General features: G+C 35.7%; 1 protein-coding gene across 4 annotated transcripts in view; it reads right to left on the bottom strand.

Moving 5' to 3' along the window:
- Positions 1-6,214: 6,214 nt before the first annotated feature.
- The window catches only part of NBN (nibrin), a 50,931-nt gene continuing 44,364 nt past the window's right edge, over positions 6,215-12,781 (bottom strand). For all 4 annotated transcript variants that reach the window (XM_049633171.1, XM_049633170.1, XM_049633168.1 and 1 more), the window contains 2 exons: positions 7,595-7,644; positions 6,215-6,397 (listed from right to left, as the gene is read on the bottom strand). In XM_049633171.1, the coding sequence (XP_049489128.1) occupies positions 6,367-6,397; positions 7,595-7,644 (81 nt within the window). In that variant the 3' untranslated portion in view covers positions 6,215-6,366. The remainder of the gene's footprint in view (positions 6,398-7,594; positions 7,645-12,781) is intronic.

Here is a 12,781-nt window from a genome sequence, read left to right as displayed (position 1 = left end):
AGATCTGCATTATAGAGATCTCACAAGAAGAGCTAAGGAGACAGAAAGCTTATTCAAAGAAAAAAATATCTGAAAATATCCCTAACCTGAGGAAAGAAACTGGCATCCAGATCTAGGAAAACCAAAAAGTTCTTTAAAAAAAAAAAAAAAAAGTCATTTAGAGAAAGAGACAGCATGAGCAGGGGAGGGACAGAGAAAGGGGAGACACAGAATCCCAAGCAGGTTCTGTGCTGTCAATGCAGAGACTGTTACGGGGTTCGATCTCGTAATTGTGAGATCATGACCTGAGCTGAAACCAAGACTTGGATGCTTAACTGACTGAGCCACCCAGGCACCCCAAAAAGTTCTAATTAGAAGAAGCTCAAAACACCCACAAGAACACATTAAATAACTGAAGGGTCAAAAGTTGAAGTAAGAATCATAGGATGCCAGGATGGCTCAGTTGGTTGAGTGTCTGACTTTTGACTTCAGCTCAGGTCATGATCCCAGGGTTGTGGGATTGAGCCCCTGTGTCAGGCTCTGCGCTGAGCATGGGGCCTGCTTAAGACTCTCTCTCTCAAAAAAAAAAAAAAAAAAAAAAAAAAAAAAAGACAATCTTAAAAGCAGAATGACAAAAGTCATTTGTTACTTACAAGGCAACCCCCTACAAGATTATGAGAATTATTCATCAGAAATATGACAGGCCAGAAGGGGGTAGAAAGACAGATTTAAACTGCTAAAAGAAAAAAAAAAAGTGCCAATCAGGAATAGCCTACCCAGCAAAGTTGTCCTTCAGAATTGATGGAGAGATGGGAGTTTTCCAGATACAAAAACTGAAGTTTATGGTCACTCAACTAGCTTTACAAGAAATGTTAAAGGGACTTCTTCAATCTGAAAAGAAAGAATGGTAATTAGTAACAGAAAATAAAAATCTCACTGGTAAAGGTAAATACATAAATTGAAAATAATGTTGTAATGGTGATAGGTAAATCACTTATAAATCTAGCACGAATGTTTAAAGACAAAAGCAGGGATGCCTGGGTGGCTCAGTTGGTTAAACATCTGAAACTTGATTTCAGCTCAGGTCATGATCTCACCATTCTTGAGTTCAAGCCCCTTGTTGGGCTCTGCCCTGAAAGCATGGAGCCTGCTTGGAATTCTCTCTCTCTCCTCCCTCGCTCTCTGCCCCTCCCCTGCTCTCTAAATAAACATTTAAAAAAAGATGAAGGATTTTGTTAAAAAAAAAAAAAAAAAAAAAAAGTAAAAAAATAGGTACAATTTGTTAATAGTTACACAAGGTAAAAATATGTAAATTGTGACATCAGAAACAGCATAGAGGAAGAGTAAAAATGCAGAGTTTTAGTATGCATTCAACTTTAAGTTTTTATCAGTTTTAAATATACTGTGTGTCTATAAGGTATTTTATTTAAGCCTCATGGTTTACACAAAGCCAAGAATCTACATTAGATGTGAAAAAGATAAAAGGAAAGGAATCTAAATATACCACTACAGAAAATTATCAAACCACAAAGGAAGAGAGCAAGAAGAAAGGAATAAAGGAAATATAAAACAATTTACAGAAATTAGCCAGGTAACAGCCAAATGACAATAAGTTCACACGTATCCATAATTACTTTAAATGTACATGGTCTAAATCCTTCAATGAAAAGACATAGAGTGGCTCAATGGATTAAAACAAAAGAAAACAAACAAGACCCAACTACATGCTGCTTATAAGAGACTCCTGTCAACTTTAGGGACATACACACTCTGAACATGAAGGGACAGGAAAAGCTATTCCATGCCGATGGAAACAAACAAAAAAAGCAATAGCTATACTTAGATAAAATAGAGTTATATCCCGAGTATAAAAAAGCAAAAGATCATTATATAGTATTAATGATAATACATAACAGATGTAAATACTTATGCACCCAACATAGAAGTAGGATATATATAGGCTATAAATATATCCTATAATATATAGGATACATTTAATAGACTTGAAGGAAGAAATGGAAAGCAATACAGTAACACTAGGGGGCTTCAATGTAATGGATAGATTTGACAGAAAATCAATCACAGAATATGGAGCTGAGGTGATGCATGAGATTAGATGAATTTAAACAGACATTTACAGAACATTCCATCCAACAGCAGCAGAATATATATTCTTCTCAAGCACACATGAATATTCTACAGGGTAGATCATATATGTTAGACCACAAAGCAAGTCTTAAAATTTTTAAGATTGAAATTCTTGTATCAAGCGTCTTTTCTTATCACAATGTGAAACTAACATTCAATTACAAGAAGAAAATTGGAAAACTCACAAATAGGTGGAGATAAGGCAGCACACTACTGAACAACCAATGGATCAAAGAAGGTATCAAGAGAAATGAAAGTACCTTGAGACAAATTAAAGCATAAAGAAAGCATACCAAAACTTATGGGATGCATTCTAAGAAGGAAGTTCATTATCAGTAACTGCCTGCACCAAGAAACAATAAAGATCTCAAACAACCTAAATTTATACCTCAAGGAACCAAAAAAATAACTAAGCCTAAAGTTAGTAGAAGGAAGGAAACAAAGATCAGAGCAGAAATAAATGAGACAAAAATACAAAAGATCAATGAAACTAAGGTTTTTTTTTAAGGATTAACAAAACTTTAGCTAGACTTAAAAAAAAAAGACACAAAAAAGTTACATTAGAAATCAAAGAGAAGACATTCCAACTGATACCATGTAAATATAAAGGATCATAACAGAATATAATAATGATAGGCCAAAAAACTGTAGAATTTAGCAAGAGTGGGTAAAATTCCAGGACTATACAATCTAAATATGCAATCATAAAGAAACAAAATATCTGAATAGATTAAGTATTACTAAGGAGATTGAATCAGTAATCAAACATCTCCCCAAAAAGAAAAGCCCAGGACCAGGTGGTTTTACTGGTGAATTCTAGAGAACATTTAAAGGAATTAAAACTAATCCTTCTCAAACTCTTCCAAAACACAAGAGCGGAAAAAACACTCATTTTTGAGGCTAGCATTATTCTGATGGCAAAAGCAGAAAATTACACTACAAGAAAATACAATTACAGGCCAGTATCTCTGATGAACATAGATGCAAAAGTCTTCAATAAAATATTAGCAAACCAAATTCAACAATACATTAAAAAGATCATACGCCATGACCAGGGATGCAAGGATGGTTCAACATTGGCAAATAACTCAATGTGATACTTACCTTTAAGAAAATGAAGAATACGAGAAAAAAAAAAAAAAAAAAAAAAAGAAGAAAATGAAGAATACAAACCAGTCATCTGAATAGATGCAGAAAAACTATTTGACAAAATTCAATATTCATTCATAATAAAAACTCAACAAAGTAGGTATAGAGGGAACATACCTCCACATAATAAAGCCATTCATGACAAGCCCACAGCTAACATCACACTCACTGGTGAAAAGCTGAAAGTTTTCCAAGATCAGGAGCAAGACAAGGGTGTTCACTCTCACTATCCTATTCAACATACTATTAGAAGTGCTAGTTAGAGCAATCAGGCAAGAAAAAGAAATGAAAGGTTTCAGAATTGGGAAGAAGTAAAATGGTCTCTATATGCAGAAACATGATTTTATTTAAAAATACTAAAGACTCAACAAAAAAATTGTTGTATCAGTGAATTCAGTAAAATTACAGGATACAAAACAAAATTAACTTACAAAATCAGTAGCATTTCTATACAGTTAACACCAAATTTTCTGAAGAAATAAGTAGATCCCATTTGAAATGGCACCAAAAACAAAATACTTAGGAACATTAACTAAGGAACATTAACTTAGGAACATTAACTAACATTATCTACTCTTAAAACTACAAAATACTGATGACAGAAACTGAAGATACAAATAGAAATGTATCCTTTGTGGAGTGAAGAATTAGTATTGTTAAAAGTGTCAATACTACTAAAAGGCATCTAAAGATTCAGTGCAATTCCTATTAAAATTCCAATGGTATCTTTAGGATACCATTGTAGGAGTATTGTAGTAGAAAAAGCACTCCTACAATTTATATGGAACCACAAAAGACCCCAAATAGCCTCCCCCCAAAAAAATCCTAAGAAGAACAAAACGTTAGGCAACACATTCCCTTATTTCAAGCTAGATTATAAAACTATAATCAGTACAACAGTATGGTACTGATATAAAAATAAATACATCAAGACAAATATAGAATCAAGATCCCCAAAATAAACCTAAGTATATATGGCCAACTAGTATTTGCCAAGGGAGCCAAAAACAGTCAATGGAGAGGGGTCTCGTCAATAAAGAGACTGTTATAATTGTTATAATTGGATATTCACATGTCAAAGAAGAAAGCTTGGACCCATACTAAAACTCTGAACAGCCAAAGCAGTCTTGAGAGGGAACAAAGCTGGAGGCATACTTCCTGATCTCAAAGTATATTACAAAGCTATATTAATCAAAATTATTTGCTATTGGCATAAAAAGACACGTGGATCAATCAAAAATGATAGACCAGAAATAAATGCATTTATGCTCAATTTTTTTTTTTTTAATTTTTTTTTAACGTTTATTTATTTTTGAGACAGAGAGAGACAGAGCATGAACGGGGGAGGGGCAGAGAGAGAGGGAGACACAGAATCGGAAGCAGGCTCCAGGCTCTGGGCCATCAGCCCAGAGCCTGACGCGGGGCTCGAACTCACAGACCGCAAGATCGTGACCTGAGCCGAAGTCGGACGCTCAACCGACTGAGCCACCCAGGCGCCCCTATGCTCAATTTTTGATGAAGGATCCATGAATATATAACAGGGAAAAGATAGTCTCTTCATAAATGATTATAGGAAAACTGAACAGCCACATGCCGAAGAATGAAACTGGACTACTATCTCGCTCCATACACAAAAATCAACTAAAAATGGATTAAAGACTTAAATGTAAGACCTGAAACCATGAAAACTCCTAGAAGAAAACATAGGAGTTAATAAGCTTCTTTGTATTAATCATGACAATGATAAGTGCAATTAATTACATCAACCTAAAAAGCTTCATCAAAAGCAGCCATCAACCAAACAAAAAGGCAACTTATGGAATGGGAGAAAATATATGCAAGTCATGTATCTGATAAGGGGTTAATATCCTATATAAAGAATTCCAACTCAACAGCAAAAAACAATCCAATCTAAAAAACAAGCAGAGGAGCTGAATAGACCTTTTTTCAAAGAATATATACAAATGGCCAACAAGTACATGAAAAGGTGATCAACATCAATAATCGTCCATGAGGATCTAGCAATAGTACATTTATTCTTTTTATTTTGATGGGGGGGGGGGGGCAGCAGGAAACAGGCAGAGAGGGAGAAAGAATTCTAAGCAGGCTCTGCACCAGTAGTACTGAGCCCAATACAGAGCTTGAACACACGAACCATGAGATCATGACCTGAACCAAAACCAAGAGTTAGACACTTAACCGACTGAGCCACCAGGCACCCCAAGGCTATTACAATTCTAATGTACAAGGTTGTCTTTATACAAAATTTGAAAAAAGGCATTTTTTTCTGTCTCCCTTTAACATGGAAGACAATCTTATCACTTACCCTTTGCAGATAGGAAAACTAGGACTCTAAGAAGCTCAAAACAGAGGTACACCCAGCTCAGTAAGATCACCAAGTAAGTCTTCCCATTATACAAGCTTGAAGAAGTCTTCCATATTGTCTTTTCTAGTACTAGAATGATATGTGGTGACATCTTCATCACGGAAATCCATTTCATTTGGGTCACTTCAGCTCAAGGAAGGCTATGGTATAGTGGGGGGGGGGGGGGGAAGTATGCTCTGATACGTGTATGATCTTCCAATCTATTCAGCAAGGTGCAGAACAGTGTATATATTATGCTATCATTTTTGTAGGAAATTACTGAAAATAATATGCATAAAAATTTTAATAGGAAATCTCCAGAAAGACTCATAAGAAAGAAGGATCATAGTTGTTTTTTTTTTGTTTTTTTTTTTTTTGAGGGGAACCAAGTAGCTAGACCAGTCGTAGAAGGGAGACTTTAATTTCTTATCCTTTTATAGTTTTAGCATTTTGAATTGTGACTATGTTAAGTATTCAATAAGTAAACAACCACGTTTAAAAATGAAAAAATTACCATAAGACATGAGATGACAAAGACTGGAAACTGAATAATACTGTCACACACAAAAGAAATGGGAATTCTGTGCATTTTATTCAACAAATCTAGGGCCTAAAACATTTGTAATTTAAATCTCTTCTATGTACTTTACGTATATATCCTAGAGGAAAAGGACATAAATGTTTGATGGAAATGTTTTCCTGTGACTTCTTCATAAAATCCTCAGTTATCTTCTCCTCCTTACATTAGGATTGTATCTGCAAAGAAAAAAATAAAGTTAAAGGATTAGATAAATGATGGCATTTCTTTCACTTTTAAAGTTAAAGAGCTTTCAAAATATAGTTACACTCTGGCAAACAATGAGCATGCCAATTTTATCCTTAGGATCATACATTAAGCACTGACATTTTTACTTTCTTTTATCCTTTTGATGTTGGTTGGATGAATATTTGGTAAAAATAAAACATCATCAACAATAACAAAAAGTCCTGTAAAAGCATTAAAATAATTAATGAAAACAGTTTAAAACTAAGTATGTTTCCACCTTTCCCAGCATGGATTCAGACTCCTCCAACTCCCAACTAAAGTATAACATCTGCATAAGAGAGTATAATGAGCCAAAAGTAAGACTTATTTATAAAATTTTCTCCTACAGTATTTCAACAAATTTAGCTGGCAACCATATATTCTCCTTTAACTACTTAAAAATCAGCACCATATGTCACCATTTTCACCAATGATATATACTGTTAATAATAAAATTAAAGAATCAAATTGGCTGCAAAACAAACTCTGAGACAGTACTTCTCGGTTCTGCCTTTAAGTAAATTTGGGAAAATGTTATTCTCCCCTAGCCAGTATCTACCTAGCAGTAGGAAAAGTAATTTTATCTTATACTATTTGTGAGTATTTGAGAGCTAATTATTATAAGGTTTCCGGCCTGCAGGAATGCTGAAAATGTGTTAAGTCAGAATTAAATTATAATCATCCATTATAAAGCCTCTAAACCTCCCACAAAAACCTGATTTGAAACTCTAATCCAGCCTCTTGTTTTTATGCTTGTGCCAACTAAAACTAAACAAATGCTCTGGTATTTTGTCTTAACTCAAAACCCATTCATTCATAATTCTACTCAGAGCTGAAAATCTCACAAATGTATCCAGCCAAATTCACCCAGTGCGGGACCCTTCTTTTGCATGAATGCCCCCATACAAATTTTAAATATCATGTGATACAGGTTCAACTGAATCAACCCCAAACCTCAAAGACATATCTAGCAAACCTAATTAAGAGGTGCTCAAAGTAAAAATACATACATTAAAAACAAAACATTATTTAGGTGAAGGGACTAAACGTCTATTTCTAAAGTCAGAAGAAATGAAAATTTAATCTCTGAGTAAAATGGTATTTTATATACATCTCAAAGATTCAAGAGAAAACAAATTAAACTTTACCTAAAGAGATCATCAGCAAGTGACTCTTCTTTTGCATGTTGATTTTGTACCTGTCAAAATTGACACAATATCAAACATTTGTTTAACGACAAATGTATGGTTCATCAACTGCTATATACTGGGTAGTCACAGTTATCTTTGAGATTTCAATATCCATAAGGTCACCAGGTTTACGAGTTCTTGCCTCTACCAGTATCTCCCCCATTCACCAGATCCTCTCCATTTTCACTTCCTGCCAAAAATTCTGCAAATGTTCTCTAATTAAACAGCATTCTCCAGTTAATCCCTTCCCAAAGGCAACCGACATAAGTATATATTGCTAGCTTATTGAGTTTTTAAATATTTTTTTCCAACAAAACGCTTTAAACAAATTAAGTGTTTCGCGGTCACAGGACTACTGAAGGGGCTGAGATGGCAAAATCTACCCCCATCTTCAACCAGAGCAGCCTCCAGCTGCAATGGTTTTCTTCCCCAAGGTCCCAAGTCAGACTCTGAGGCTGATGCTTAGTTACTTCACTGACAAAAAAGTATTTTCAACATAAGCTTGCCAAACTCCTAATGAACCGCTGAGAGGTAGGAACAGAAAAACTCTGTGCTGGGTCCCTCTTTCTAAAGTGTAGCTATGATCCTACCATGTGCCATTCAAAACCCTTCAGTGACTTCTTCCACCTACCAAAGGAAACACAAACTCTTGAGTTTGACCCCTAAAATGGGAAAAGACCTTCATAATCTGGCTCCATTCTACATTCTCAGTCATTTCTTACCTCCCTCTTCATAAACCCTGTATGTCTGTTAAAACTCAATCACAAAACAACCAACCAACCAGACTCACCTCCCAACAAATATCTCATCCCTCTCTGCTTTTGTTCATATTTTTCTCTCTGCCCAGAAGATTACCTCTTTTCTTTCCCTCTTCCCATATCTGACAATCTTTCAGTGTGCATTCATTCAATAATAATTTAGGGCCTACTATGTGCCCAGGAACATGTTCACCTCTTTACCAATGATTATCCAATCCTCTTCATTTAAAAATAACGTCTGCTATGAAGAACCCCCATAAAACTTCAGCTCTACAACTCAAATTTGTCGTATCAATTTCCACCCTGTATCATATCTTCCCTAAAAGACCAGAAGTTCCCTGAATGTACATACTGTTTATTTTTATGTTAATAACTTACATTTGTGTATTTCCAGACACTATCTTAAAAGTCTTTATAAAAAAATCTCATTTAATCTTCATATAACTTCATTACTACTATTAGACTATTATCCTAGTTTTAACCAATAAGGGAACAAAGAGTTAGGTTAAGTAACTTAAGGTTGTCGTATGAAGAACAGGATTTGACCAGGTCTTCGTAAGTAAGAAGAGCACCACCAAGTCTTAACGGGCTATTACAGAGCTTCTGAATCTGTGGAAAGGGCCTAGATGAAGGACTTGCAGGGATTCTTCCAGAATGGTTTTCTATTCATAGAGGGAAATATCAAAACGAAATTACATCTTTCCACATTTTCTAATAGGTATAGCAGCACATAAATGGGAAGATAATGATTTTTATCAAGGAGCTGTCAAAAAAGTGGATAGTATCATTATCATAATTATCCTTAAAGGCTTCCCGGCAGGGATGCTAATTTTAAAGTTATAATAAAGAGCAATTGTAAAGAAAAATCAGCTTTATTTTATGTGTCTTAGTAGAAACATTAAGTAAAATAGTATTAAGAAATAGAAATCCTCATATTACTGACATTTTTTTAAAGGTTTGGGAGAATGACATCTCCAGTCTTTCAAAATTCCAATCAGGTTGGATAATGTCTCAAAGAATTATTATGTTTAATGCACAGAATGAAAATATCCTAAACTGAAGAACACTTCAGGAACAGATTCAGTGATTATGAAAACAAAGACTGGTCTATAGCAGAAGCACCAAAGGAAGAACTGACAAAGAATGAAAGAAAAGCAAAAGATACTTAAGAACAGTGGCTGGGACCAGCCTGGGGAAGTATGACGTCAAAGCAGTAACATACTTCTATACAGACAGTGTAGTTGCACAACAAAGTCAACTCTATTATCTTAAAGAGTGAATCCAACCTAGTTCACCTAAAATTGTTCTAGCAAAGAGAGATTTGGTGGAATAAATCTGGAACACAGACTCTACTAATTCTAATCAAATAAACAAAAGACCGAAAAAAGTCAGCAGCTACACTGTCATTCTCTCAACCCTCCCCATCCAAGAACAAGTAAAACCTTACAGCCATAATAATCAAGGAGCCACAGGCTTGAAAAAAGTGGCCTGCAAAGAACCAAAAGATTGATGCAGATGTTTCTAACACTGCCCCAGCACATGAAACAATGCCACAGAACTAAAACCAACCTGAGAATGCTTACCAATACTCCAATTTTGGGAAAAAGCAGCCTGAGCAGGCAAAAGAAAACACCGCTGGTGGGCTGCTGGGAAGGGACAAATGGCACGGGGAAGTGAGTGGTACTAACACTGACCAGGCACAGGCTCCACACATCCCTGACAAATTAGGTAAACAACCTAAAATGGCAGGTGATTGTCTTCTGGGAGAAGATACACTCCCTGGTACACATTTAATTCCAACCCCAGGAAAGCGATGCACAGGTCCAGCTGAGCCTTTCCTTTCTTGGATTCAAAGTCTCCAGGCAACAGAAACCAGATGCGACATGCACTGCAGCCCCAAGCACACTGCCACACTGACGGTACAGAGGCACGAGGGTCATTCCGTTCTCCACCAGAAAGCTAAGAGCTCGGGTAGGAGTAATTTCAACTACATTCACTTTTTGCCTCACAAACTGTCTTTAGATTGTAATCCCTGCATAAAATAGCACAGGATGCTTCGCAAAGCAAACAGTATCTGGACAGGGTATTTCACTCCAAACAGCTGCCAAGATCATAGAAAACCACAAACTGCTCCACATACCAAAGGGGAAACAAAGGACAGCAACTGGAAGAGAACATGCAAAATAAATGAAGAACTTAGTCTGCAAGAAATAACAATCCAAGGATCAAAAAATAAAGTTAATAACAATATGAAAGCAATAAAAGGAGAACCAAAAAGTGAGATGACAAAACACAATGACAATGAGAAGGGAACAAATGCTAAAACACTGAGACCTATTAATAACACCATTTCAGAATCAAATAAATTAGAAATAGCTAACACTGACTCTTTCCATGGTTATAAATGCTTTATAAATAACATCTTACTTAATCCTCACAAAAATTCTGTGAAACGGAGGTACTATTATTATTCCCATTCTACACAGGAAGAAACACAAGCACAAAGTAATCAAGTAATCCACTCAGGATCATATAGCTGACAAAGAATAACACAGACACAACTGAAATTTGAATTTTTGACACAGTGAAAGAGCTTAAGAAAACCACAGGGAGTGCGGAAGAAATGGGTATAGAGAGTAAAGGTGATCTAATAAAAGGATGGTTACGTCTTAAATATACAGAACCCAGCAAATAGAAAAATGCTTTCAAAGATGTAACAGAAGAGTTCCTGGAAATAGAAATGCATCTGCAGATCAAAATAACATACTGCATTTCAGGGAAAACAAATGGAGAACTGGGCAACACCAAGGCACATTCTCACTGCTTCTGACTTGCAAGTGCAAATCACCTTTAAAAGGGAGGTAAGAAAGGACTGTCAGAAGATGGGCGGGGGCGGGGAGAATGGAGGAAGTACAATCTCCTCACTGTTGACAGCAGGGAGCCAAAAACCATCTAAAATCAAATAGGCAGTTTGAAACAAATACTGATTCTAATCTGATAGTGGGTTTTTTTTTTCGTATCTATCACCCCTTGGTCTTAGACGCATCTCAGAAAACAAAATATCTTGAGAAGAAACATTTGCACAAATTCAGCAATGCTTTCAGCTTTACTTTCTTCTATCGATCCTCCCCTTCTCTTGCACGCTGTCCCAGCTATTACTCCTCCTCAATAAAGAGACATCTGGAATAGTTTACTGAATTTACATGGGTTATTTCTGGACTTCAGGATTGTAACCTCATCATTCTTTTGGGCAGTACCATAATTCTTTGAAATGCACATTTTAAATAGTAAGGCCATTTATTCTTTCAAAAAAGAAAGGAGGAAAGATGTCATTTTCATTCTTCCATTTTTTGACACTACATATCCTGAGTGACCTTAAACAACCTCCATTTTGTGGTGACCTTTGTAACAATTTTTTAATTAAAAAGCATTTTTAAAAACAAATTGCTAAAGACATTAAACCCACAATGAAGAAGAATAAAAACCCTGAGAAGTTAACAACACAGCCAGCTTTTGCCCTCCTCTGTGGGTATCCACAAACCATAAAAAAACTGGGCTCTGCCTTTGATGTCTGCATGGGTGATGAGTGATATGAAAGAAAATCAAAGATGAGGAATCTAAGAAAAGACTCCAGCATTTAAGGGAGAAAGAGGAATAAAGTCTACAACACAAAAGAAGGTAAGAGAGAAACTTGTCTGCCCTGACCCTAGCACAGGGTGAAGGAAAGAAAAAAACTATCAAGTTTATAATGACAAGCTGGCCTTCACTCAGGTTTCTGAGTACTTTAGGTGATCCTAGGAATTAACTACCTAGGTAATCCAAGAAAATCACCAGCTGAGGCTAAAGTGGTTTCCTAGTAGTAGAACAAGACTGGCAGACACAACATATCTTTTCTGGAGGATTAGAACTCAAGGAATTCCCACAGATCAAACTACAAGGAAAATGAGTGGTTCACATAAAAAGATCACAAAATATGTACTTGGAAACAAGGCTCCATAGGAGATGATTAGCACAAACATAAATAGCAACAAGCATTTTAGGCACAGAAAACAAAAGAAGAGCTTACAAATATCAGCAGGGAACAAGAAGATTTAGAAATGAATGAAACAGACATCCAAAATTGAAAAAATACAATAGGCTAAGTGAAAACTTAATAAATGGGTGGGAATACCAACTAGACAGAGTGGAAGGGAAAAGTACCAAACTGGAAGACAATGTGGAGAAGTTACCAAGAAATAAATTTCAGAGAGGAAAAAAAAAAAAAAGATAAAATATATATAAAATAAGATAAAGAAAGGAATATAAAATTGTAGAGTTCAGGGAAGAGTTATTATCCTCACCCCTCAATTACCAAGTGGCCCTACTTCAAATAGCCTGCTGAGACAAC

The sequence above is a fragment of the Panthera uncia genome, chromosome F2 (genome assembly GCF_023721935.1).
Source record: "Panthera uncia isolate 11264 chromosome F2, Puncia_PCG_1.0, whole genome shotgun sequence".
NCBI lineage: Eukaryota > Metazoa > Chordata > Mammalia > Carnivora > Felidae > Panthera > Panthera uncia.
The sequence above is the reverse complement of the archived record's forward strand: the minus strand, read 5'-3'. Positions and strand labels throughout refer to the sequence as shown.